The sequence below is a fragment of the Pelmatolapia mariae genome, linkage group LG18 (genome assembly GCF_036321145.2).
Source record: "Pelmatolapia mariae isolate MD_Pm_ZW linkage group LG18, Pm_UMD_F_2, whole genome shotgun sequence".
Lineage (NCBI taxonomy): Eukaryota > Metazoa > Chordata > Actinopteri > Cichliformes > Cichlidae > Pelmatolapia > Pelmatolapia mariae.
The window spans coordinates 15,475,331-15,502,624 of NC_086243.1; the positions used below are offsets into that span (position 1 = coordinate 15,475,331).

At 40.2% G+C, this 27,294-nt stretch overlaps 1 protein-coding gene across 2 annotated transcripts in view; it reads right to left on the reverse strand.

Annotated features, from left to right (window-relative positions):
• gpc1b (glypican 1b) overlaps positions 1 to 27,294 on the reverse strand; it is a 59,454-nt gene that overhangs the window by 6,081 nt on the left and 26,079 nt on the right. For both annotated transcript variants that reach the window (XM_063461695.1, XM_063461696.1), the window contains exons 3-7: positions 17,642 to 17,800; positions 6,074 to 6,301; positions 5,344 to 5,507; positions 559 to 724; positions 255 to 385 (exon numbers count right to left, since the gene is read on the reverse strand). In XM_063461695.1, the coding sequence (XP_063317765.1) occupies positions 255 to 385; positions 559 to 724; positions 5,344 to 5,507; positions 6,074 to 6,301; positions 17,642 to 17,800 (848 nt within the window). The remainder of the gene's footprint in view (positions 1 to 254; positions 386 to 558; positions 725 to 5,343; positions 5,508 to 6,073; positions 6,302 to 17,641; positions 17,801 to 27,294) is intronic.

Genomic DNA, 27,294 nt, shown 5'->3' on the forward strand with positions numbered 1-27,294 from the left:
ACATCTATGTTTCCAAAAGTTTTCCAAATTAGTAATTACATTGTTAGCATAAACTAGAAATAAGTAGGACCACCTGAAAGTTAGCTTAAGTGTTCATTTCAGTTGTCAGTGCTAATCATATAATATGATTTCATGAAATTTCAACGATGATGGTTTTAAGAGCTCACAGTATCGTTTGATGTCTTTTTGAGGTGCACAGTAAATGCTGATCACATCGTTTCGACCTGTATGCGTGTACCAGTGTGTGTTCTGACCTTGCTGTTGATGCTGGCTATATTCTCCATCATGGTATTCATAGCTTCTGATATGTAACTGGGAAGGGAGAGTATCACACTTTCCACACCAGCAGGGTCATCTAAACGGTCAGCCACCTGGATCATTGTATCTAAAGAGCCAGGAGGTACAGTTAGTGTGAAGAAAGTGTGAAGTGTTTCATATGTAGGGCCTCAGTGTGCTGATAGCGTGACTCCCCTTTATTAGAATCAGGTGTGGGTTGAACGTTTGAGTTGGGCATATGGTTAAACTGGATTCATATGAGGGAGTGTGTGTGTGCCCCACCTGCTAGGTGCCTCCACTCTGTGTCGAGGTCAGCCTGGTTGGCCAGACAGCCCTTCATGACGTTGGTGCAGTAGTTCAGACAAGGTCTAGCAGACGGCATCCCACGGCAGTGGGGACAGTAAGTCATCTTCATTATGGCTCGCATGCACTCCTGGCTCATTGGCACCTGGGTAAGACAGAGATATAAATAAACATGCACCACTTTGATAAAAAAAAAAAAAAATCAAGTCAAATACTGTTTGGCTAAGCTTACATGAGAGACAAAACTTTGCACGTTTGACTATTTAAACTGTTAAACTGCTTTTGTACAGAAGACATGAATATGGATTTGAAGAAAAATGATCTGTTTTAATAAGATGTGAAAATGTACATTTTTTTTAGCTACACAATGACAGTGGCAACAGTAGGAGGTCACCTCCCATGGTGACCTTTTTTTTTTTAGTTTGCACCAGGATCTCTTTCATCACAGTTTCCTTGGAAACTGCTTAGCAAGAATTTGCTTTTTGTTTCGAATGCGATGAAAAGGCCCTGACATTCATACAAGTATTTTCAGTCCCTCACTCTATCCTTCCTGTCTCTTGCACTCTTCCCTCTATCCCACAAGGCTGTTCCCCCAGGAAAAGGCCTTCGTGCGTGAAAAGTGAAACTGGGTTAATACCAGTAAGCTCTGTTCACAAGAGAGTACAGCTATGCATACAAAACCTAAGGAAGTGTTGGGTGTGTGTCTGTGTGTGAGAAAGAGAGAGAGAGAGAGAGAAATAGAGAAAGAGAGCAACGGAACGAGTCCAGCTACGCATACAAAGCTTCTCTAAGCTGACATCTGGGCCAGCCTAATGCTTTTCCGGGAAACTGCACTTCCAACAGCAAAGTCATAGTTAAAACCGGCTTTTAACAAATATACAGTGAAAATAGGACAATAATAGGGTTCAGGTGTGAAAATAATTCATAGATATTTTTCTACAGATGCTTGTTGATATCAGGGGAAATGAAACTGTTCTTATTCATGCTAGCACTGATTTCTGAAGTCCATAGCACTGTTTCCTAAAAACAGCTTCTGAGCAACATTTATGGGTGTGTATTTTAGTACTATAAGTAGTCAGTAGCTACTTTAATGATAATATCAAGAAAGATCATTGAAATTTAATCAAAGATTTGACTTGCAAAACTTTATTTTGACACTTTATGAACTCTACATAAAATCTTAAACCACATTAAAAAAAAACATTCAAGCACTCTAAATTAGTTAACACTTGTGTGTAAAAAGGGATCAATAGAATTTGGTAATTGGTCTCAGTTACACACGGCAGCAACCTAAAGCGAAATAAGTGACACAGAAAAAGAATAACCGTGTTCCCAGGCCTAATCTCAAGTCATTTGAGACATGAGTCAGATCCTCGTCCCTGCCCTCCTTTATTCCCTTCCTCCCATCCGTACTCTAGTTCTTGTAACCAGGGATGAGTCAGAAAATTGCTTTTTTGGTGAAAGAGAAGAATGGAGTGTGCAGCGAGGACTGGAGGGAATAACTGAAAATGAGAGATACAGATGTTAAAACGCTGTTAGATTAACTGAGGGGAATTTAAAAAACAACAACAAAAAAACAAAAACTGGGAGATGTTAATGAAATACTCCTGAAAAGAGATTAATCGAGTGTTTCCTAAATCATCCATGCAGTGGTAATGCTGGGAATCACTGGCACTGCACAAGAGACGTGAAATGTGCAGTTCTGCTGTGTTGCTTGTTAGAGGTTAATGTTGACAACTTCCTAAGGCTGGCAGCCTGGGAACTGTGGCACACCTGGCTCTAGGAAAGTAAAAGCTTTCAAATTATAAGTAGTAATACAGCCCATATCTTATTCCTACTGGAGTGCAGAAACCCATCTCAGTTTGATAAAGTTCGACATATATTCCTTGATATTTTTTGCACACGCGGATCCTCAATGTCTCTTTCATACTCTAAGTCGTCCTCGCTTCACCCTCACTGCATGCTTCCCATACCTGTTTGTACATTGCCCACAGCAAATGTCCATGAAGACACACCGTCTTTCTTTCTGTTTGTCTCTCCTCTGTAATTAGTAAGGATATATGGACAGCCTCTCCTCCCTTGTGTTACAGAACAAGCTGATCCCGACTCCTTGCCTCCAGAGTGAGCAATTCGCGTGGCCTACTTCCTACTCTCCCCTTACCCGAGGGAATAAAACAGTCTGGAAAAAAAGTTAAGGACACACGTAACAACTGGTGCAGCCCAAAGCGAAGCAAGGGAGGAATTAATACTCAACCAGAAAGCCAGACAGACCTTCCTGCTGACACCTTTTTTTTTCTGTCTTATAAAAAACATCTCTAAAATTATCACTCTCTCGCTCTCTCTGCTTTACTCTATTCACAGCATCCTTTAAGGATACTCTTTCATCACCTGCCACCACAGCTAAGGCTTATCGGGAATTCATTTCATCTTTCTTATGAAAACAAACTTCTGTGGAGGACTACAAGGATTGGAGGCACACACATACACAGAGGGAATTTTGTCTTATCCTGCCTTAATACCTCCTCCAGCAGCATACAGTAAACACCTTCAGTTACTGACCTCTTTGCAAGTTACAGTGCACATTTTTTTTTCTAAAAGGAGAGGCTGTCTCATTAATGCACATGCATTAATCTACTGCTAATAGAATTTCATTGGAATGGAGGGGAAAGCTAAGATTAATTTATATACAAGATACAGCCACAGACAGAGAACACAGCAGGGTGTGGTTGTGGGAAACAAACAGAAACTACTATTCACAATTTACAAGGAGAAGAGCTGCAGAATTTAAAGACAACACACACACAAAAAATGAGAGAGTAGTAAGATAAGGATAAGAATATCTGCCCCCCCCCCCCCCCCCCCCCACACACACACACACACACATTTTTCTCACTGTTTAATTTGTTCCAATCAAGCGCAGTGCTGTTCCAATCTGCATAAGTACAGCACAACTGTGACTGTGTGCTGGGAGGACAGCGACACAGACAAACGCACAAATTATATATGTGAAGTTGAACAGTTGGCTGATGTCTGCACCTCGTCCAGTCGAATCCTATCAGAGAGGCCTTGACTCGGAAGAAACTTGACCTTGCGTGTTTTTTGAAACACGCCGAAAATTCTCTTTTAAAACTAGACTGACCAAGTGTGCCCATCGTGACTATTCTTGCACTACGGAGTGCTCTACTCTAAATAGGACAGAAGGCACTCCATGACCTCATTCAGAACGCAGCAGCTCCAATACCCTGGCATTAGTGCTGAAATGACATTCTGTAATTTTGTTAAAAGCTGCGCTAATTATTTACTCGTTTTCCCCCAGCCACCCTCGTTCAGTGAACTCATCACTCACTGCTCTTCAGCACTGGCAAAGTGGTCGAGGATCATGCCTTAAAAAAGGCGTAGTAACTCAGGGAGAAATGTGTGCGCACATTTTTAGTACCTTTCAGCGCTGGGGTTCAGTCTGTATATGAATATGTTTGTCTAAAAAAGATGCTCATTAAAATAGCATTGATGGATCATGAATAGCAATTGCAACATTCCCCACGTGTATTCTGTTGTTTACTCCTCCGCTTACTTGCAAAAAGGTCAAATTTTTTTTCTGCATGTGGTAAGTTAGTTCAAGAACCCCGGGTCTTTGTACGTCTGACACCGCCCACAAACTGATCGCATACATTAAAGTGACAGGAAAGAGCATCACATATATTTGTTTCCTTTGCATCCAGATGTGTCGGACAGTACTTCTCGCCCTTTACCCTTTCGTGGTCATTCACAGCACAAACTTATCAAGGAAATACCTGTAATATTCATACTTTTTTACAGCATCTGTTTCCTCAAAGCATTTTTCACTGAACCTCATCTCTCTCCACTCTGCTTGCCCACTGTCTGACAGCAGATATTTTTCACAGGGGCATCAATACCGGCCACCTCCCTGAAATTATTTCTCAGTCTCGCTCTCATCTTAACCTTACTCTTGCCTTTTACAAAGAGGGGATCATTTCTCTTGGGGGAAATTAACCTGCCTTACAGCCTAGGGAGACATTTTTCAGCGTGGAGAGGGAATTAACTGTAGTTGCAGGGGCAAGCTGAGCCCGAGGCCATGCTTCGCAGAGTGTCTTGCTTCTGCTAACGCTGATCTGAGGGTAAAAGAATCAAAACTGAACCCTGTGGAAAAGTATTTTTAATTTTTCTTCTGTTTATTTACACACTCCCCCCCCCTTTTTTTTTCAATTACATAACTCTGTCTACAGTGAATGTGACTCAGGCAGATCTGAAACGTGCTCGATGAATTTCTGAATCTCACAGTAATGTTGTTCGGGTGTCCCTGAATGCTACTCGTTATTTTGCAGAAACATTAGTAGAGCTGCTGATGTTTGTTTGTTGCCAGCAGCATTATTTTTTGCCTTACATCAATACCTACAGCGCTGCACTGCACAGAAATAATAAATGCTTCTGAAAACCTGTCATGATGTTCACGTTTCCGCACACGGGGCAGCGGTTTTAACTTCATTAACATTATATCAGCCAGGCCTCTGACAAAGAAGATGCCCCGAGTTCTTCCACACAGCTGACAGGTCAGCTTCTCTGGATGGATCCTGAGCTCCACCAGAGCTGTCGGTACATTTTTATTAAGATGCCTGTTATTATGTACAAAACTAGATTTCGCTGTTTAAATTATGCATTGGGCCTGGAACTGCAGAGGTGAGGGCAGGAAAACAGAGCTGCTGCTCAGTCTAAAGGATCGTGCAAGATGAGAAGAAATAGTTTTACCTGGGATACTCTGCGTACGGCTTCGCCCGCAGTCACCAGGCCCTGAACAAATGAACGTGCAGCCACAAGCGTGCGCGTGACTTTCATCTTCATTTGACGGGGTGTGTCTCCAAAAGGCCGCAGTGTGTCTATCTGCTTAGACACACACTCCAAGTAGTCCTCACCTGTAATCAGCAAACACATCAAACTAAATCTTCAAGTAGAAAATCTCACCACTTCTCAAGGTTTTGGGTTAACCCCTGAAGGCTGAAGCTAAAATTATTTAAAAGTAAATAATAAATCATTTATTTTATTTTTTACTCAAAAAAAAAATCTTACACATGCATCAGACCTTTTAGAAGTTTCTTTAGACCTGATGTGTTACATGTGTTGCTTTTGATATCTTTTAGCCTGCTTCACTTTGTCAGACAGGTTGTACTTAAGTGATTTTTTGATTCAACAGGTCTGACAGTAAGCAGGTCATCGGTATGGCTCACTGAACGAAAGATGTGGGTAATCACAGTTAAAAGCAAATTCTCAAGAAACTAGAGCTGCTAGCTGCTGCAGTGTGCCAGGTTCATGGTATTACTGTAATAAACCATGCATCGACCAGTTTCTGATATGGTTAACAAAACATGAAATAATCCCAAGCCAAATAAAATAAGTTATTTTTTTGTTTTTTTTACTGTAGCAGAGAGCCAGCGATAAGCTTTTAGCTGTTATGCGCGTCCAACAAACGAACTAAATGTACCTATGACATATTGCCCGTTTGCCTGGAAAAAGAGCTTCTCCAGGAGCCTGATCCAGAAGTCATTAAGCGTTTCTTCCAGGTTGATGTTGGCTCCTCGGTAGTACTTCTTCAGTTCTGTGTATAACTCGGAGAAAACATCCGAATTCTTGTTGTATAGAGAGCCCCAAGTTGAAGTGAAAGCCTCTTGTAGGTTCAATTCAGAGCGGTTCAGCAAATCTAGAAAGTGACCTGAAAACAACAAAAATTTAAACAGCTGTTATAATGTGAAATATTTGTATTCTCGTGTTTTATTACTTTGCAATGTGCTGCTCCATGTAGACCTTAATGTCACCGTTTCAAAATAAGTCAGAGCCATCAATACAAGATGCATCAATACAGTACTCTTTTGCAAAAAAAAGTCACTTATTCCAACACAATTTTCCACATATTTTTTAAATGCTTTGTGCTGCATGCCAACAGCCTCACACTGTCAATGAACCTTAAGCTAAAGTATGTGAGAATGCCTCTTTAGGGTATGTCAGGGAACTGACAGTGCTTGTGGGTTTGGTTATATACTGCTCCAAGTGAGGATTTACAGATATGGTTAATAGGCACATGCACACATTCAAGCGCACAAGCAGATAAACAGAAAGAGAGTCAACTAGGCAGGATGTCACACTTGGAGAAAATCATACAAATTCATACCCAACACTAATGCTGTATTGTTTCACAATACAATCTAATACAGCTTCACCAATAATTACAGACTAAAACACTCTTAGTAGTATAGACGTACATAATGTTAAGCTTAGGACTGATTTAATGTAAAGCTTTTAGACAGCAATAGACAGGAGTAAACAAGAGTATCAGATGAGACAGGTGTAACGGGTAGCTCATTGCTGTCCTTGGGCTTGTGTTGAGAGGTGTGCACATTTTCAGTTTGCTTTCATAAATCCCACATTTTCTGTGGCCAGTGGCATAAACAAGTTTACATCCATTTTATGTATGAACCGTACTTAGAAATTCAGCCCTGTTTCTGCAAGATTATGACAACAGAAAGTTCAACATGACAACAGTGTGCCTTAACCATCCATCCATTCCAGCCAACATTTGCATTTCTTTGTTGACCTTAGTGAATTTGAGTGTGCGTACATCCTTGTGGATATGGTAAGTGTCTGTGTGCTAGGGAGATGGAGGCTGTAGTCTGCAGCAGTATTTACTTTGCATTATAGGTGTCTTATCTTTGGCAACAACCACCCACAGTCGAGAGGCACTGCAAAAAAGGGGGATGCTGCAGCCCCCACATGGGACCCCTTTCCTGGGGTTAGCTTAGTCCCCTGATGCAGTTATTTAAACAAAAAAACAAAAAAAAACCCAGCAACATCACAGCACTCACAAACATCCATCTCCCACACTCTCTTGCATATTTAAAGAAAATACAAACACACCCTGCCTTGTAGGAAAAACCGTTCCGAGTGATACGGTAGCAAAGCTATAACACCCACATGAGCAGAGCCAATCGCGGCACAGTAAGACAATCACAGCACTTGGTGTTACATAACATGTTAATATGCTAAGTCCATCCTGACCCATCTGTGTAGCATTATCTAATCTCTGGCCTTGTTGGATACTGTATCTCTGTTCTGCCTTCCCAGTCATTAATAAACCCTAGCTGACTTTGCTCCATAGCTGCTGGTCTTTGCTGCTTTCTGGTAAAAGAAATAAAAGTGTGAGAGATTTGCTCATTTTTAAACCCTTTTTTTGTCTTTCACTCTTCTTGCAAACACTCTGAGGCTTATACTTTTCCAGTCTTGATTTTCCTATTTTGGGTGGTGGTTTAATCTTGGGAACGTGCCGGGATATTTTTCAGTTTAAATCAAGCTGATTTTCTACTTTGTTTTGGTTTCTAAAACGCCATTCCCTGACGCAACAGAGAGCATTATCACATTCTTGTTCTCTGCCACATTTAATTGCCTACTGGCAATGAAAGACAGTGTAAAATGTGGTTTTGGACTGCACGTTTTGAAGCTTCAACATTAGTGTTTTTGGTCTCTGCCATTTTTTTTCCAAGCCAGAAATTACCTTATGTGGATGTAAGGATCTAATGCTAAATCATCAGCTAGTCCCAGAGGCACTACAGTTTTCGCCACGTCTGCCTTGGCTTCATGTTTAAGCTCCAGAAGTTGCCCCTTGCTTCAAACCCAGAATAATGGCAGGTCAGATTATTTATAGTATACTTCGTGCTCAAACCCTGATGATAATTTCTTAAAACTGGCAGAAAGCAAGCAAGTCAAGTAATTATCTAATTTGAGGGCTTACTCCCTGATGACAACAATGGTAGGCCAGGTTAAACTTTGTAATATATAATACTTTAGATAAATGGGGGGTTGAGTAAAACACTGTGATGATTAAAGGCTGAAAAGGTTGGTGCAAACTGCTTCAGCAAGTTACAGAAGACATTTCTAGCGAGCTTCTAATTATAGCTACAGACTTCATAGCACAGAGAAAATGTCAACGCATCGAATGCCATCTTTGTGATGCAAATCACTTCTTATATTGTAATGCTTGGCGAGATAAATGCTTCTGAAATGTAGCAGCTGTATATCCAGTATTTATTACACAGCAGCTGCATGACACATCACTCCCCAGTTCCCCAGCCTCCTGTCACTCAAACTATCTGCAAACACAGCACTGGACCAGACTCCACATACCAGCAGAGCTATATGCATGATAGGAGAACTCACATTCTTTTTTCAAACCATATATATATATATATATATATATATAAATCGAATCAGCACACAGAGAAAGCAACTTCCAAGTGACAGCGCATTCATATGTACACAGTGAAGGATCACAGCCCCCGCACGAACACACACACACAATCCAGAGTACACAGCAGCAGTCAGACAGACAGAAGGGAAGCTGCTCTGACAGGTGCAGATTTACTTTTAATCTCTATTAGAAATTATTCCTGCTGTGTACTGTCAGCCACACTGTAAATAAGTCTGGCTAAATGAAATGGGTTTCAGCAGAATAGCAAAGGATGTTGTTCAGCTGCTGAGGAGAAGTTGTTTTCGCCATTCAATGCACAATCTGCATTTCTGTTTACAGTTTTTTGCTTGGGGCATGTTTTAAGTGCTCACATGTGGAGGGCAGATCTCTGTAAATGGTACAGTGCTGTACAGTTCTCCTCTGCCCTTTAACTCAACTGAGTAATAGCCATCATTAGTATGACACAAACCCTCTGTGCATGTGTGTGTGCACGCTCGCTCGCTTGGGCTATTGTGTGTGAAAATGACCTTTCTCATTCTTCATCAGTTTGCATCTCCATGACATAGGGAGTCATATGACTTCCCTCTCTATATACGCCCTTTCTTTTACTCTCACCCACAATCCTCCACCATCCCTCAAAGCTTAACCTCTACGCTTTCTCCCCCCGGTGTCTGCTCTCTGGGGGAAAGATTGATGGGAAAGGATGCTTAATTGCCTATATCCCAGCACACCGGGTGTGGAGGGGACAGACTGGACGAATAACAGCAGAAACAGCTGCATGGTATTAGATGTGTTTACAGTAAAGCTATACATATATGGCGAATGCTCAAGGTAAAAATGGACAAAGATTCAAATAATGAGGTCAGCAAATTTACAAGTAATCCCTATAAGCCAAAAGCTCAGGCTTCAGACCGCTTTAAACACCAAGTTTCTGACAGTGTTTGGCGTACGATGTGTATGATATCCTTAATGCAGTCTTCTCAGGCACACAGCTCTGTCTGTGAGAACACAGCAGCCCTATTTGCAAGAGGCAGCGAGTCAGAAGAAATATTCTAATCTATTTAAAAAATAACTGTTGCTGTCAAGACTTACACATTTATCGGGCAAGAAATAAACATTTATCTGCTGGGAACCTAACAAGCCACCCTGGTACATAAACTCAAACTCTAATTTGATTGACAGGTCAATACATACATGAAAAGGAGTTTCTCAGCCTCAGGAAACCGTCTGTGTACATAACTATAAGCAATACATAATACTTCATGGCCAACAGAGTGGGTCTAGCCACAAATACACCACGTGGTGCACATCAAGTTTAACAACAATCATATTACAGCTCAAAAACCTCAAATATGAAGCTCATACTTACTACTGATTGTGGCGTTTTGCGACTTGATGTCATGATAATATTGTGTCTGCTGCAAACACCAAGCACACTTAATGCATTTCTTCATAATTAACAGCTATAACTTTCTTTAATGTGACAGCAGATCAAGAAAATCGCTAACATCACCAAAGCGACACTCTACACCCGTCACATTCTTGCTTTCATTCTTTCATCTCTCTAACTCTCTAACACGCACGCGTGAGCTAAGCGAAGCATGTGTGTCTTAATGACTTTCTTCCTGCGCTGAGTGGGAAGTTAATGATTTCATTTGTAATCACTCTGAGTTTCACATCTAGGCCACCTTGACATGTCAGAAGCTTATTTTAAGTCTATTCCTACTTTCTCTTATTTGGATGCTTTGAAACCTCATTAAATTACATACACGCGCACACACACACACACACACACACACACACACACACACACACACACACACACACACACACACACACACACACACACACACACACACACACACACTTTAACACCTCATATATCTGCTCTCAGTTATTCTACAGCCCCCTGTATTCTTTCATCATTTAATACAGTCCTTTAAACCAGACAAATAGCCTCACCTTCCATGTGCCCTCTTCACGTGACCGTCTGTCTGACTTTAATCCTCTCCCTACTACTCAAGTTGTGTCACTGACAGGAGATTCACAGAAAGGTACCAGTGATATTACCCCAGCTGCCAATCACTCTTTCTTAGAGCTTGGACTGATCTCAAATGGTTTTCTCACATCAGGGTATTAACTGACTGAGGATTATGTCACTCATACGATGGGCTTAACGGGCCTGGGAACATTTACCACAGTCTAATAAAATTGGATCTCATGGAAACCATATCACTGAATGAAAAAAGCAAAACAAAAACAAACAAAAACAAAATTACAAATTGGTTCGTGATTAGGCTCATTTTAAAAGTGCAAATTCTTTTGCAGTGTGCCTATTATCACCTCCTCTCTCTCTAGTCTCCAGTAAAACTTAAGTGTTCGTTTCCTCTAATTGGAAGGTAACAGTTCCTGGCATGTGCAGAAAATGTTTCAAAGCCCTTGTGACCATGCTTGAACACTGCAAATACTTCCAATCCCAGAATTGTTTACAACAGAATAACATTATAATCGAAACAAAATGGAAAAATAATTAAAGTAGAAGTGAATTCCAATTCTCATCTACTTTAATTTGTGCATACTGTACTTACAGCAGCTCATCCACTCACTCCCATATAGCTAGTATATGGTCGTAAATAGCAAACGCAAGGATGTGAAGGATGAGCTGTGTTTTGGCAGAGCACCACGTACTGACAGGGGCCGATCGGACAGAAATGGGAGATCAGTGAAGGAATGAAAAGGTAGTAAAAGAAGAAAACGGAGCTGCCAAGGCAGCAATTGTATATTTCGCTCTTATTTGACAGCCTTGATTCTGTTTGTCCGTTTGACAAGTGCTGAAAAATCACATTAGCTGATGGTTCTTTGGCAGAGAAGAGAGAGACGGGGAGCAAACCACGAAGCATATGCCAAGAGAGAAGGAGGGAGGAAATCAGGTGGCAGAGATAGAATAAAAAAATAAAATGAAAAAGCAGAGGACATTCAGTACATCTGCTATCGCTGAACACATATTTTAATACTGGAATATTTGAGTCTGTTTCTACTGCTGATGCGCTCTACATTAAAATATAAATTGATTGGTCATGCTTTTGATTTTGGTTGGTTGATGGCTGAGCATTCAAATAGTTTCCTGGGGTATTAAACACTGGTGCAATGATACAGTTGCTCCAGGTTTTGGTGTCTTCTATCCTGACCTCCAACTGACAGTGTTTCTAAATGATAACATTATTTTCAAATTATAGAGGAAAAAAGACTAAAAATGTGTTTCCCTTGGCCGATAGCCTAATTTCCACTAAATGAATCTAAATGAAAAACAGATATATGGTTCTGTGACAGCCTGCTAGCTAAAAAATATCCAAATAACCAGCAAGACACACCTGAGTGATGCACTCTGGTGCTTTTACTGCCCTTCTCCTACTTATACTACTACTAATAATAATAATAAATAAATAAATAAAACATGCATAAACAAACAACTGCTGTCTTGGGCGCAGTGAATGCACAAATGATGGTCTGGGAGCCATTAGACTGTTTATGAATCAGACTGGCTCTCCATCAATAACAACACTTATCACACACATTGTGCTCCAGGAACACCGCGAGCCCCTTAGTCAGAATTTAGATGCCGTTAAAAAGCCTCTTATATTAAACAAGCCGACACATCACATAATGCATGTCGTTTATCAACAGGCCCTCTGCGAAAGCCTTTACTCCACTTTCTCTCTGTCTCCCCTCTAAATTTCCCTGGCTGGCATTATGCACCATTTACCCAAAGCTGTTTCTTCCTTATCCAGCTGGTTCTCTTTTTCAGACTTTTTTCTCTCTCTCTCCCTTGGTTGTTTCCACCAAAAGTCCATACCGTTGCTTATCCTCATTATCATTTTGTTCTCTTTTATTCCCTTAATTTACTTTCCACTGCATTCCTCAAGACCATCCTTCCTTGCACAGCACTCCTCTTCCTCTCTCCCTTTCTCACTTTTGTCTCTTTTTTTAAATTTTATCATTCCTAGGCGTCATCGCTCCTGGTGAGTAATGTGTTTGGCATAATTAGGCCAGTCTACTCCAGGTCTCCACTGACATGATTTGCATGCAGATAAAATGAACCGATTATGGACCACAATGGGAGTAGGTGTCCTTGTCTCTCATGACATCATCAGAGGTGACCCTAAAAGCAGGAAATTAGAAGGTTTTGTGGTTCAGCACAAGGTGGAAGTGAATTGACTCTCTTAGCTAAATAAAAAAACATTGCAACTTAAGTGTACAATTCAGGGATTTTGTGATTAGATGAATGAACATGCTTTGGGGAACCACTGGTCCCTGACAGGTTGTGAGTGGTTCCTGGAGGTTTCTGGTAGTAGCTAATGTGAAACTGATCTCAAAGAGGTATGTGGTGCTGCATCGAAAATCCCCTTGACGTTGCTAACAGGTTACCCCGGTTGTTACTAGTTTGCATGGGAAGGCAAATGTTCTCAATTTTGATTTTGTGTCGCACTTTTCAAGTTTCACCACAGCTCAGAGAATAAATGATGAGTTTTTGCAGACAAGTTTGTATCTTTTATTCTCCAACCAGATGGGGAACACACATTTTTTCCTACGTTGCCAGGGGATCACCAGCAGGTCTCTAGGCCTGTCTGACCTTTCTACTCTACCTGAACACTCAAAGCACTTCATAGAACTTGCCTTTTTTACTACTCATTCACACAAGCACTTTTTTCTATTCTGAACCTTTTTATCTAACATTCACACACATTCATATTCCGATGCATGCATCAGAGAGCAACTTGAGGTTAGTATCTTGCATTTATCTATCTTGCCCAGGAATATTTGGCATGCAGACTGGAATAGCTAGGAATCAAACCACCAGCCTTCTGATTTGTAAATGACCTGCTACCTCCTGAGCTAGTAAAAGAAAGTAAATGAGGTTTTGGTCCAAAAGCACCCTAGTTTGTCACGTACTTGGGTTTATATAGAACTTTCTTAGTCATACTGACCACTCAAAGTGTTTGAGATTATAAACCACATTTAACCCAACGTTCTTTATTCTGCTTTATTCTACACCTTTTATATACCTCATACACATGGCCAGTTTATCCACATTCATAGGTTTGAAAATACACCCTTTACTACTTTAAAGACATGCTTAAGCTATCAACTCACATGACAGTGGTATAAGATAACAATTCATCAGATGACCGTGAAAATTAAATAGAAGGATCTATGGGAGTTCTATTAGTTTTGGCAAGAAAGAAAAAAGAAACACTCCTTAGGTCATGGTCCAGACAAGCCAAGTCTTAGAGTAGCTCTAGTCTGCAAAGCAGCAGGATCATGACAGGGATTTTGTAATTGTATAGAGAATGTTGTAGGGGCAGGGTGTGTCTCACACTGTACCAACAAGTTTCGTATACAGTAAAAGTACACTCCTGCATTAAGCTGTATGTTTGAGATATACAGCCAATAACACAACACACACACACGCACATGCACAGTGTGTGCACACAATTATCCAGATGTCACTGATGACACTATTAGGCCAAACAGTGCCTGCCAGGTTTAAGGTTTCCATCTGTTAAACACACCTGGCTGCCATCTAACACACAGCTCCCTTTGGTGCCATCACTCTCTTTGTTCTTCTTGACCTTCTCCCTCTCACTTTCATATGTAATCCCATCTTGCTGTCTCTTTCTGGTCCCCCCCCCCCCCCCCCACACACACACACACACACACACTCTGCCTTTGCATTCCTTCTCTCTCTTTTATCCCTCAAATTGCTTCATTTCTGCCCTCATTTCTATCCTCACTGACAAGTATTTTTTATTTCCCCCAACACTGGTTACTAGTTTAATGCTACATAAAAAAATCCCTTACAGCCAATCATAGTGACACAGAATAAATCACAAACCTGCAAACATACACATCTAAACATATAGTTGCATATATGCAGTGTACAGTCTCTCAAACCCGGAGTCAGCTGATGTGAATATGGCAGTCCTCTAATCTGCGGCTTGGTTGATGCTTCTTCCAAAGTTCCTGAATCTAAAAAGGCCTAACTTCTCTGGGCTGGAAGAGTAACACCCTACATTTAGCCACATGGTGCAAGCTAGCCCACACCCTGCTAAACAGAGCCAGATGTGGAGAGACTGGAAGCATGGTACCGTGTCAAGTCACTGAACAAATAATGCTCCTCTCAACATGGCTAAAATCTACTTCTCCTCATCTGTTTGACCATATCTCCCTTAACTTTGCAAAAATACTTCATGTTTAGGACTCTTGATCCAGACACCCCACTTTTAAAACACTCCAATGCACAAGAAAATGTAACAGTAGTGGTTTAACCGTAGTCTGAAATAGAAGTAACGTGTCTTATTTTCCACTTCACAACAGCGAAGGCTAACAACAGGATGTCTTTAGGAAAAAATTGTTTTATCCTGCCAAACTGCTGGTCATGCGGTTGCAAGTGTGACACATTATGGTCCAATTAACCCCAGTCTATCGTTCAGCTCTCTTTGAGAAGACGGCCTTTAGCAGATGGTTTTCAGGTCTCGAGGTCCCAACACAGATATACTTCTCCCTCTGTCAGCTCTGCATCGCCATATGATGCTCACTGGGGTAAGATAAGGGAACACGAAAAACAGGCAGAGAAAAACAAAACTGAAAGGAGGCGGGGAGCGGGGAGGGTGGGGAACAGAGGGTGTACAAATGTTTTTACATTTGTGATCAACAAAAAAAGAGCAGTCTAATTAATTTACTGTCTCAAGCAACAGCAGCTATCAAACATTTATAGCAGCATGTCTGGCAAGCATACACAAACACAAAACAAGCTCCAAAAATTACTTCATTGTGACAGAACACAACCAACCATGTTCGGGATGTGTGCGTCTGTGTGTGTTTATCTTAGAATTTTTTGGATGCAAATCATTACAATGTTTAGAGACTGTAGCTGAGTGCTGCTTAAATGTGTGCGTCTGTAGACTGTGTTGTTTACTGGCTCTGCTGTGCTAAATGAAGTGTCTCCCCGAAGAATGGGAAAGTTCAAGAACTGTAGGATGACGAGCCGAAATGGAGAGAATTTTGTAGGTCTTGGATTGCTTTCTGTGTGCTTGTATACTTTTGCTTCGGAGCGGGGTGGCTCACAGCAACGGCGCCGTGAGCGAAAAGGAGGGTCCATGAGAACGAAGGACACAGAGCAATAGAAAAAGAGTAAACAAAAGTCTCTCAGCCACTAATCACTGTAATCTGAAAAGGTCAGGCTAACTAGCCAAGCTCAGAGCCTCGGCTGACAGATCCATTGTCACAGTCTGGCCAAGGGGAAGAAGTGGAGCACAGAGACACCCTTCTATTAACTGGAGCAAGTCATTATACACAAATAATTGCCTTGGTGTACCAATGTACTCATTTAATCTCTCTCTCTTCCCATCCCTCAGACTTATAACATTGTACTTAAGATCTCATACATTTTATATTATTATGATCTTATTGTATCATTTGTCAAGGTGTAGAGCAGATTTAGTGATTGAGACTATAATAATAATCTTATATAGTACTTTCCAAACCTCTAGGTGCAGTGAGTTATCGAAATGTGCAAATATAAATGGAAATACAGAGACTGTATGAATTTAATGCATTTGAAAGTCAATATATTGGGTTAATCACCTTTGTTCTCCAACTTGGTTTGAACTCTCTTGGGCACAAGTACTTATAATTTCTTTAAGTAGTCTTCAGGACTAGTTCTCCAGACTTTTTGAAGGACATTCAAAGCTTTTCTTTGTATATTGGCAGCTTTTACTCTTTTCTCTGTCAAGATGATCCCACAATGCCTCAATAATGTTGAAGTCTGGGCTGGACTGGATCAACTGAAAGACCAGGTATCTCTCAGGTCAGGTCTTTAATTTTTTCCCAATTTTTTTTAAGGACAATGCTGAGATACATTTTTCAGCGCTCTAGGATTCACCCTGTTGGTGCAAAAACATTATATACTAAAGAAATGGCAATAAATTATGTGTTTTTATGACAGGGTGCAAGTAAAGTCCTTGAATGCCTGAATGATTCACAGGTCAGTGTTAAGTGGCTTAAGAAACAAACAAAAAAGCCATTACTTCGATAATGATTATCACATACAAAGGCTACGCTGAAAATGAGTGAATGCCAAAAGAAAAACATTGAAAAGCCTTCAGATAGTCTGGAGAACTGTTATTCAAAAAATGAAAAGAAAGTATGGCTCCTTGAAAAGAAAATATAAAGAAATGAAGGATGGCTCAGCTGTTTTACACAGTAGTGTATCTTAATTTTAGTCTGTTGATGGGGTATACTGCGACTAAGCAAGAGTGTTCAACAGGCAACATGATATGACACTTTACTTAATGATTTCCAACTGATTGAACCATTTGCATGCTGTACAAAAAGTAACATTTTTCACACATTAAATAGTGTAGAACACTATCAAATCACAATGAAATGTGTTTGTCTTTATCCTTTGTTTGGGCTCAGTCAGTTTCTACGAAGCATTTTAAACCACTGAGCCACCAAAGGTTTAAATGACTTTGTTCATTTTTTGTGGTTCTGACTCTTTGCATTAAATCATGCTTTGTTTTACTGATATCAAAGCAAAAGGGAAAAAAAGTTTTAATTAAAGTTAACTGCAAATTGCTCCTTTTGAAGCATGACAGCAGATCTTTGTAAACTTTGTAGACTTTGAGATAAACTATCATTGATCTCCTTTGCTTTTTGTCAGTTTGTCTGTTACGTCAGTGAATGTTTAAAATGAAAAAACAAAAAACAAAATACACAGACATGTATTCTGCATCATAAATACAAAAAGCTCACCATCGAAGATTTTGTACTGTCCGGTAAGCGAGATCTGTAAGGAGCGCCCGGCATCTTTGATTACGTTCTCCACTTCGGTGCGGCTCTGCGAGGCCAGTTTGTCCTCCACGTTACTGGTACAGCAGGTGTAACCCTGAGGACAGATGCGCAGGTGCTCGCCTATCAAAGGACAGGTGGAGGCAGAAAAGAAGAAAGTGGGGAGGTGGTGGAGGAAAGAACAAAAGGGGATAAAAGGGGGTGACAAAGGACAGTCAAGAAAAAAAGAAAGATGTCATTAGCAGATTCCATGAATCAGCACTGAATGACAAAACTGAGATTAAAAGCTTTTGTGTTTCCGCTGTTTAAAATACTCTACAGTCGCTATGAACATGACAGGACTAAATTAACTACAGTGGCTGTTTTTATGGCCTTTTTTTATGGTCTGCTGGCAGTCAAGGAGGTAGAGCTGCGTGTATTCGCCCCCTTGATTTCCTGGCAAGACGTGGTGAACTGTGTGGCAGTCGTACAGCGGCAATCGGCATTGAGTTTTAATGAGCACTCCTGACACGCATTCCTGTGCCTACATTTGGAGACAAGTGCATGCACACACAAATGCACAACTCTGAAAACCAGGGAAGTAGGCAGAAACTATTTCAAACATTGTGACGTTCATACACACACAGTCAAATGCCATATACGAGAATTTACTGTAAACAAGGAGGCTGTCAGTGCGATTAAAGCCGCAGTCAAGCTGCAGCTGTAATCAGGACAAATGATGTAAGATGGAAATTCCTTCAATCCAATCAATGTAACCAGACATAAGGCAAATGAAATTTTTGTGACGTTTGATGAAAATAGGATAAAATATTTAGTGTTTGCTGAAAAAAAAAAAACCTCTGACACCCCCACACATCCACACCCACGTACATTTTTAGATTTCTTTTAATCAGTGTTTTACAAAAGAAATTTTAATGAAATAGCATAATAATAGCAACACAGCATCAGGAAACGCTTTCTTGTTTAAACTGACCCCATATTGAGTCATGATCCCATACAGTCATTCAGTGCACAGAACTAGAACTAAATATATCTACTGGCCTAAAGATAACCTTAACCTAAACCTAAACCACCCTAAGCTAATAACTTGTCTTAACCTTAAAATGTATAAAACCAATAACAAGTCCTGAAAATCAACCCAAACTGAGACACAACTTAAAACAATAATACATTTATCCAATTTAAGACATTTTTGCAAAGTAGAGGAAATAAAAGTAAAGAGAGGTTATGTTTACCTATTACTATAACTAAGGTAATAGTAAATTGTGAAATAGTTATAAAGCTATTTTTTTCATTGGTGATAAAGACAAGGTGCTGTATGGAAAAGCTCCTTGTGATTGCTTTGGTTGCCATTAGGGGTGGGCGATATAAACGATATACGATAGAAACGATATAGATTTGGCCAACGATAGAGATTTTGACTATATCGCTCTATCGCGATAGCGCATGTTGATGATGTCATCAAGCTGCGCCTGTTTTGGTAGAAAGTATCACAGCGGCTACAACCATTATCATCAGTAAATTATGTTCTCCTGACTGAAGCTTGGCCCGTGTATAGCATCCTGCTATGCGATTGCATGTGTCCCTAACCACCAGAATCCCTCACGTTAACTTTTATTGAGTGGAAAAAAAGTTGCCGTTCATCCTCCAGCTTCACTGTGCTAATGTTATGCTAACATAGCTGTGTCGCTAGCAATCGCGTAGCACAACATTATATACCAGGTAGTCTAACTTCGGTAACCCTGCAAACGCCACTGCTGTTTAGTTTTCTGTCTTCATTTATGTTGGAAGTGGTAGCAGAGCTGTACGTTTTAATTAGTTTCAAAAATCTCTCAGTCAGAACATGGTATGAAATGTTTAGGTATAAACTAGCGAGCTAACTTCCTGTTAACTTCTAACTCCGTTAAATTTAATAAATTCTGTTTTCACGGATGCATGGATGTTAAACTTAATTGTTTCACCCGATAAAGCAGCAACGCTGATGGTTTAATTAAAGATGAAAGAATTTAGACTGTTTTTAACTCTCAGTGTTCGTTTGACTTTGGGACCTGAAGGGGACGGAGTTTTGGACCCAGATTACTCCTCACTACGGCAGCCGTAATGCTCTGACAATCCATCAAGCAGTCCATCAGCAGGCTTACCAAAGTTGTACTAAAACATTTTTTTAACAGATTTCTACACGCCAAAATCGGTTCAAGGTCAGTAAGCACAACCAGAATTCATACATAAGGCACACTCTAGATTTTTGAGAAAATTAAAGGATTTTAAGTGTGCCTTATAGTGTGGAAAATACGTTATACAGAAGAAAAGAATATATCGTGATATATATCGTTATCGCACATGCTTCAAATTATATCGCGATATGAATTTTAGGCCATATCGCCCAGCCCTAGTTGCCATGGTCGACAGCAGTTTGCATACTACTCGCCAACTGGTAGTGAAATTGTGAAAACCAGAAAACTGAAACGGTCTGCCTTCAAAGTTAAAGTTGTGCAATTTGAAATAAGTTGGCTGCATCTATAACACACAGCATTTAATTTCAAGGTGAACATCCTCTGTTTCTGGTTTACTAAATTTTTCAAATTTCACTACAGCTCAGAGGGTAAACGGCGAGTGTTTGCAGAAAAGTAAACACTCGCTAGTTCGTGCAAACTATGTGTGACCACTGCAATCTGCTAGCAACCAAAGCAATCACAAGTAGGTTTGTTTGGTGCAGCAACCTCTTTGCAACTAGCATCTGCCAGCAACCAGAGGTTCAAGTGATTTCTAAGCCTGTGTTACTGAGGTCTAACACAAAATACAAGAACAATATATTTCACGAAAATAATATGTGCATGACAGTAACACTTTTCGAAAATCTTTTATCTGCTCTATCCATCGGTGAAAGACTGGAATCCAATAACAAGTCTAATATAAGCCGATGAACAACTATGTCTTAGTATTTGGTATTAACATGAATTAAATATGTTGTCTAAGCTTTAGTCTGACAAACAAAGCTTTGCTGGTTCTGACACGTCTTGAAATGCGTATTATGTCAGCTCACATGGCTGAGCTTCACATGGTGTGCACAAAGGCAAATTCAATAAACACATACTGGTGTTGTATTAATGATTAATGCCCCTCGAGCTGTCATTAGCATGCATCTAGAAGACTCTGAGCTCAGGGCAACTCTATAGGCAGAACGTGGAAATCAATGAGATGGACTCTGCCATCTATTTCAACATCAGAGCCAGTGATTTCTGTGCACACTGCCTCAACAGTTACAAGCAAGTGATTCACCTTCATTTACTGTAGCTGTATTTTCAGTCACCCACTGAGGACCCCCATCCTGTCCACAACCTCAGTTGTGTTTTCCAGCCAGTGGAGTGGGTTTGTGTGTATAACAAGAATCCTTGCATTTCACTGATTAAGTGGCAACCAAGTTCTCTGTCTTTTAAGTGCCTTATGCAGTCCAGCGCTGAAGTGAAGCAATTAAAGGCAATTGTCCTCCTCAAACGCCAAAGTGGAGAACAGGCTCTGCAGACCAGAGAAGGTGACATTGAACGTCTCTCAGCACCCTCTCACTGATAATGATGTGACTCACACCCACGGACCATAGGATAGGAGGACCTGGATAAAGTCTTCATGATTTGTGCGAGAAATAGGAAATGAAATTTAACAAAGAGAAAGGAGAAAACAGAAGGGCAGACAGCAGACAGGAAATGTATGCTGTTCTTTTGTGCGTCAAATTGAATGCAATCTACCAGCACCTTCTAATGGACAGCTTTATTGCACATGTGTATTAAGAGACTGCGGGCTTTTCTTCCACTGCAAGCTGTTTCCAGCACATCACTAAAAAAAGTGTGGACAAATAGATGCTGACGCACAAAACACTCACATGCACACATATAGCAGGAGGTGTGAAGCTTCCAGCTACAGCCACTTCAGAGGGTCAATTTTTTATGTATAAATTAGTGCTGTCTAAATTAACACGTCATTTTGGAATTCATTTCAAATATTTATTGTACTTTTTTAAATACAAGTGACACAGCTAAATTTGTTTAATTCCTTTGAAAGCTGTCTAGAAGTGGGAGGCGCGCTTTATAGGGCTCTGTGAGTCAGGCATTTCATTATGACAAAGCATAAAGTTGTTTATGCACTATGAACCGATGTCCTTCTAGTTATGAAAAACAGACAAAAAAGTAGACTTGAGGAGGAACTGCAGGAACTCCTTTTTAAATTTAATGTCAGCGCATAATACTCAGTTCTAACTTGCAGTGCATCTCTCTCTAGTCGGTCTCACTGAGCTATGTTGGATATAGACATAGATATAGACATATATATACATTAATTTTGAGTTTTCACATTTAAATATTCACTTGCTTAAAGCTTCAGTGTTAATCGTGATTAATCACAGCAAATGGTTTGAGTATTGTTTTTGATACCAGCTGTGGTGTAAACAACATTGTGAGGATTTTCACTGTAACAACCACAACACTCGCAGTGGGAACCGACCGAGTCAAAGTCTCACAGCCCTGGAGACACATCTACTGTACAGCAAGAAAGGTCACCTGTAACAGAGCATTATGTTTCCAGTTGGCTAACCTAATAGTCAGCTAATAATACAAACAAAGCACTCTCTTCCATTTGACTCAGTAAACTGGAGTGTGTGTGTCTGTTTGGGTGCCAGCAACGCTAAGCCACTCTCCAAGTACAAAAGGAAATATATACTTGACAGGAAGTTGTGGCTCTTCTCTTTTTAAAGTCGCTTAAGCACTCACACACATACGCATACACACACTCACATGTAGGCTACACACATATGCACACACACTCTCACAGCTAGAGGATACTAGGGTAATCAGCAGAGGAGGATGGGCCATTTTTAAGTGAGAAGCCCCACTCATGTAGAGGGAAGAGCATCTAAAGGGCGACAATAGAGAGGGAGAAATAATGCTAATGCTTAAAATGGCTATTAAAAAAAAAAAATCATAGCATCCATTTGCTGTTACGCACTCACTGATGCTGTATTTATTGATGCATTTAGGTAGTAAATACATGTGTTCATACAGTAAGTAAGACTTATACTGAACAGGGAAAATGATGGGGCCATATTTTATTAACTTTTTAATAAAACCAGCAAAATAAAAACAATGCTGCTCTGTGTTCCTCCTGCTGAGGATGTGCATATCCTCATCACTGAATGATTGGCCACTGAACGGTAGGTGTAAATAGACTGCAGAGTGTTCAGTGTGGTGCTATCCACTTAGCCAGTGGTTGTTTGATTTCCCCAGTGTCTAATTTCCAGCAATCCTCTTGGCACTTAACCGCATACACTATATTGCTCTGTTTGTGCTCGGGAATCCGATCCTTGGAATGGATTGTTTCCTATTGTTAGATTTAGAACATGTTTTACTACCACAAAACCACTCTTGGTTTATTGCATTGAGATAAAATTAAACCAAACATCTATAAGATCTTAAAAACAGAAACAACAAAAAAAAAACCTCAAATGGTATTTTCAAACATATGTGAGTTTACAAAGTAGGTGTTCTGCAATAATTGATTACCTTCTACAAGGCCAATCAGTACAAACATAGCAAGCCAATAATCTGGCACTGCTTAAAATGGCTCACATGCATACACCACCCACCAAATTTATCTGTTTAAAAATAAACTAGGTTTTCACTCCACAGCAATCCCTTTTCTTTTGACAGACACGTCCGTTAAATAGTGAGCAATTCCCTGCCCATTAGCTTATCATTGTTCACCAGGGGGGAAGGGTCCTATTAAACAGTAGTCTTGGAAGGCAGAATAAGGTTGTGCACACTGAGATAAAGCATGTGAGAGACTGACGGCCAAAGGCTTGTAGAGATGATGAGAAACACAGAGAGAGGCCAACAGGAAATTAAGAATAATTCAAAACACCACTAGTTTGGGAGTCGGGGAGCAGAGGTCAAATTTTTTGTTCTTGTTCAGATAGGTCACCATAACTGAGGCAGTTTTCAGTGATGCTTTGTTTCCTTATGCACGTAGCCACTAAAAACATCTTAATGTGAAAAAAATACAAATACAAATAAACACCACCGCAGCCATTTGTAGCAGTGTATTTCACATAAACAGACACAACAAGTTTTGATGCTATATTTGTCCCACCAGTTGAAAATGTGCTAACCCCTGCAGCTGTTATGCTGACTGAGACACTGTATGCAGTTTCAGCTGGTACATTCAGGCAATTCATGATGTTCATGGAAGATGTAGGGCATGCCCCCAGATGCAAACTTCATTCCAAACCTTGGTTCCTTTGTCCTTTACACTGGTAGGAAAAATAATCATGTAAGGTAGTTTTTTTTTTTTCATTGTTGCCTGCTGAGCCTGTTTTTGAACATTTTATTTGCACTGTGAATAAGCCATTTCATATGATGTCACCTGGTACCAAAAAAGGCCCATCTTTTTTTCATAGAAAATAACATAGTTGAGGTAGTTCAGGCTTCTCTGCATAGACAGTTTCCCCCCCAAAAAGGGAAGACTAAGATGCAGAGAATGGATGGATGGATGGATGGATGAAGAAAATACCTGGAATGACATAGAATCCGTAATGCTGCATTTCTGCTCTTGCTTTGCAAGAAATGCAGTAAAATCAGCGTCTGAGCATAATATGTATTCATGTTGAGAAGTCAATCAGTGAATGTATTGAAACTAAACAATCCAAAGATTAAAGCTCTGGAGCTAAAAGTAGAATTTACAGTGAACCTAAAAGTTTTGGCTTTATTTCTTTCAGGCTTAAACTGTCTGCACTGATACTTTGGAGAAGTATGCATGCATCATCGGAATTCAGGATGCATTACATGCAGCAGTTGTTAAATCTCCCTACTTTTCTGCCAAAGCACATTTGACAAACTAGCGTGACTGCGACACACTGACATAACTGACGGCTCCAAGTAATGACCGACATTGCATAACTGATACCGTTTCAGACCACAATGCAGAATGTCAGTGCATCTGCACGCGCGCATGGGTGTGCACACTCGCTGTGGGATCGGAGAGATTAGCAGCGTAATCCCGCCGGTAGTGAGAGTGTGTGTGCGTGTGTCGACAGCAAGTCGCCGGTGCCGAGGAAAAACATCCATGGAACACCAGGAATCACACGGGCGCGTGCACACCCCCTCAAACACACTTGAACAGTGGATTAAGGTTAAACAGATAAAGTACAAGAGGACTATTTGGCACTAGAGGTTGACATGATGTCTGACCCACCAACTGTACACGATGAAATTTCACATACCAACCTGACAAATGGTCATTACAGGGTGGTACCATCCTGCATGCCTACTTGTTGTGAGTCAAATAAGTCTGCTTGTCCATCTTTGTCCATACTCCTATACTTAACACATAGAGTATGACCCAGGCTTTCACCTAGACCCTAGATTCACCAGTCTGGTAATGTGAGACCAGTAGCTATATAAATAGCTTCCTCGAGCCAGACAAGGTGGCAGCCACACACAGAAAGCATTACTACTAAGGTTAGGGTTATGGAAGTTCCATGCTGTTTTTTCCTACTGCTCTCTCCCGTCAATCCAGGCAGGTGGTCTTGGATTCACTTGACTTGAGTGAGAGTCATTTTAACTGACTGTGAAAAGTTTAACCCTCTAATCATAGCTACAGACGGCACAAAAGACTCAATGGATAACGTAACATTATAATCACGTGGAGTGTGGGGGTTAAAGTTAAATTGCTCTGGCTAAGCTGTGCTAACAAAGGGTGGAAAAGAAATGAAGTGAACTAAGGACGCAGGGTAAAGGAACAGGAAGTGCAATGTTACAGAAGAGGACAAGACAAAAATATGACAAAGATAATAATGTCCTATTGTCAAAAAAGTGCTAATTGTATAATGGTAGCAAACTAGATACTGTTTAGTGTGGACATTACTGCTTCTCTGCCAGTCTAGCAGCACAATGTTGTACAGTGGTAGAAAATGAAAGTGGGTGAAAAAGAGAGATAAACTAAGCAAACCTCTGTTTTTTCCAAACACCAATGCATTACATGAATTTTAAGCCCTACAGTGCATGCCTTCTTTATCTGCACTGTTTTGGACAGATTTTACAAGATTCACATCCTGCTTCAGTTTTCTTAGCAAAGCTGTGATTTATAAGGAACATGATGGATTATAACAGGTTTTGTAATTAAGTTGATGAAGCCCTGAGAAACACTCTTGATGGGGGTCCCTGATTGAACACACACACACACACACACACACACACACACACACACACACACACACACACACACACACACACACACACACACACACTACACAAACATTTAATCTTTGTCCTGGTCCTTCTTTCACTGTCTTTCTCTCTGTTGCTCTCTCACATTCACAGTGAAAAACACAAATCCCAGAGCCAGTGAATAACCCAAGAGTGTAAATGCCAGCAGCATTAAATGATGGGGAGCAACCAGTCGCATTCACTTAGCAGATACAGGCAATGTGCTATCAATAATTGGTGCTTTAGCTGTTCAGCATGCCTTCTTCAAGATCATCTCCATTCTTCATCCATTCCCTCATTTTTTTCAACCTAATTTACTCAAGTTAAGAAGAAAAACTTACACACTGAACTTATACTGTACAGAGAAGGCCTACACACAATGTCCAAGTACTGCTTGTTACAAACATGCCATAACTTGACCTCATCTGTGTCTTTCCTTAGTTACTAAATGTGTTTGCACAAAAAATAAGGGAGACAAGAAGTAGAAGAAATCAAATGAAGATGTCATTCTCAGGAATTTTATCTGGATCATTTCAATGTGCTCATGATATCTTAGAGACAATATATCACAGACCATCTCAAAGTAAAAAAAACATAGCAGTTACACTACAGGGAGCTGACCTCATTTCCGTCTATAAAGGACTGTGTGTTGTTTTGGGGTGTGTATGTGTGGGGGATGATCTAACATAGGTCTTTGACAGCAAGTGTCTGCAGTTGACACAAATCATGCAGAACATCTTGTCACATGATGCGGATGATAAAAAAAGAGTGATGCTTCTGTGTCTGTGTTTAAATGCACACAGCACCGCAGAGCTGGACTGAAATGTTCTAAATGTTTGACTATGTGGGTTTTTAAACACAGGTATCCACACACTTAATAGTTTTAAATTCTGCATTGGCTTTTTTCATTTTGAAATATTGTACTAATCAAATAATATTATGTAATTATAAACTGTTTTTATTTAAATGTACAATTATTTTACTTTATCGCATTTATCTATATTTCAGATTAGCTTCTAAATTCTTCAGATATTTGTTTATTTATACCATTCTGTCTTTTTGACCTATTTATTATGTTTTTCTGATTTACCTTTATTTTTTTCTGGGATGCATAAAGCAACAGTTGGGTCCATAAGTTTTTCGATAAAGATCCTTTTTTATTTTTTCATTTACCTCTATACACCACCACTGTGAATTTTAAGTCAAATAGTTTAGATGTGATTGAAGTGCAAATCTTCAGTGGGTTTAAAAATGTGCTGCACTTGATGCTCAAAAGAAAGCAGCCAAACTAGCATCATCATAAATATAAAGACTTTTATTTTCATACTATATTGACTGCCTGAAGTCACTTTCAACTGCTGCTTCTTT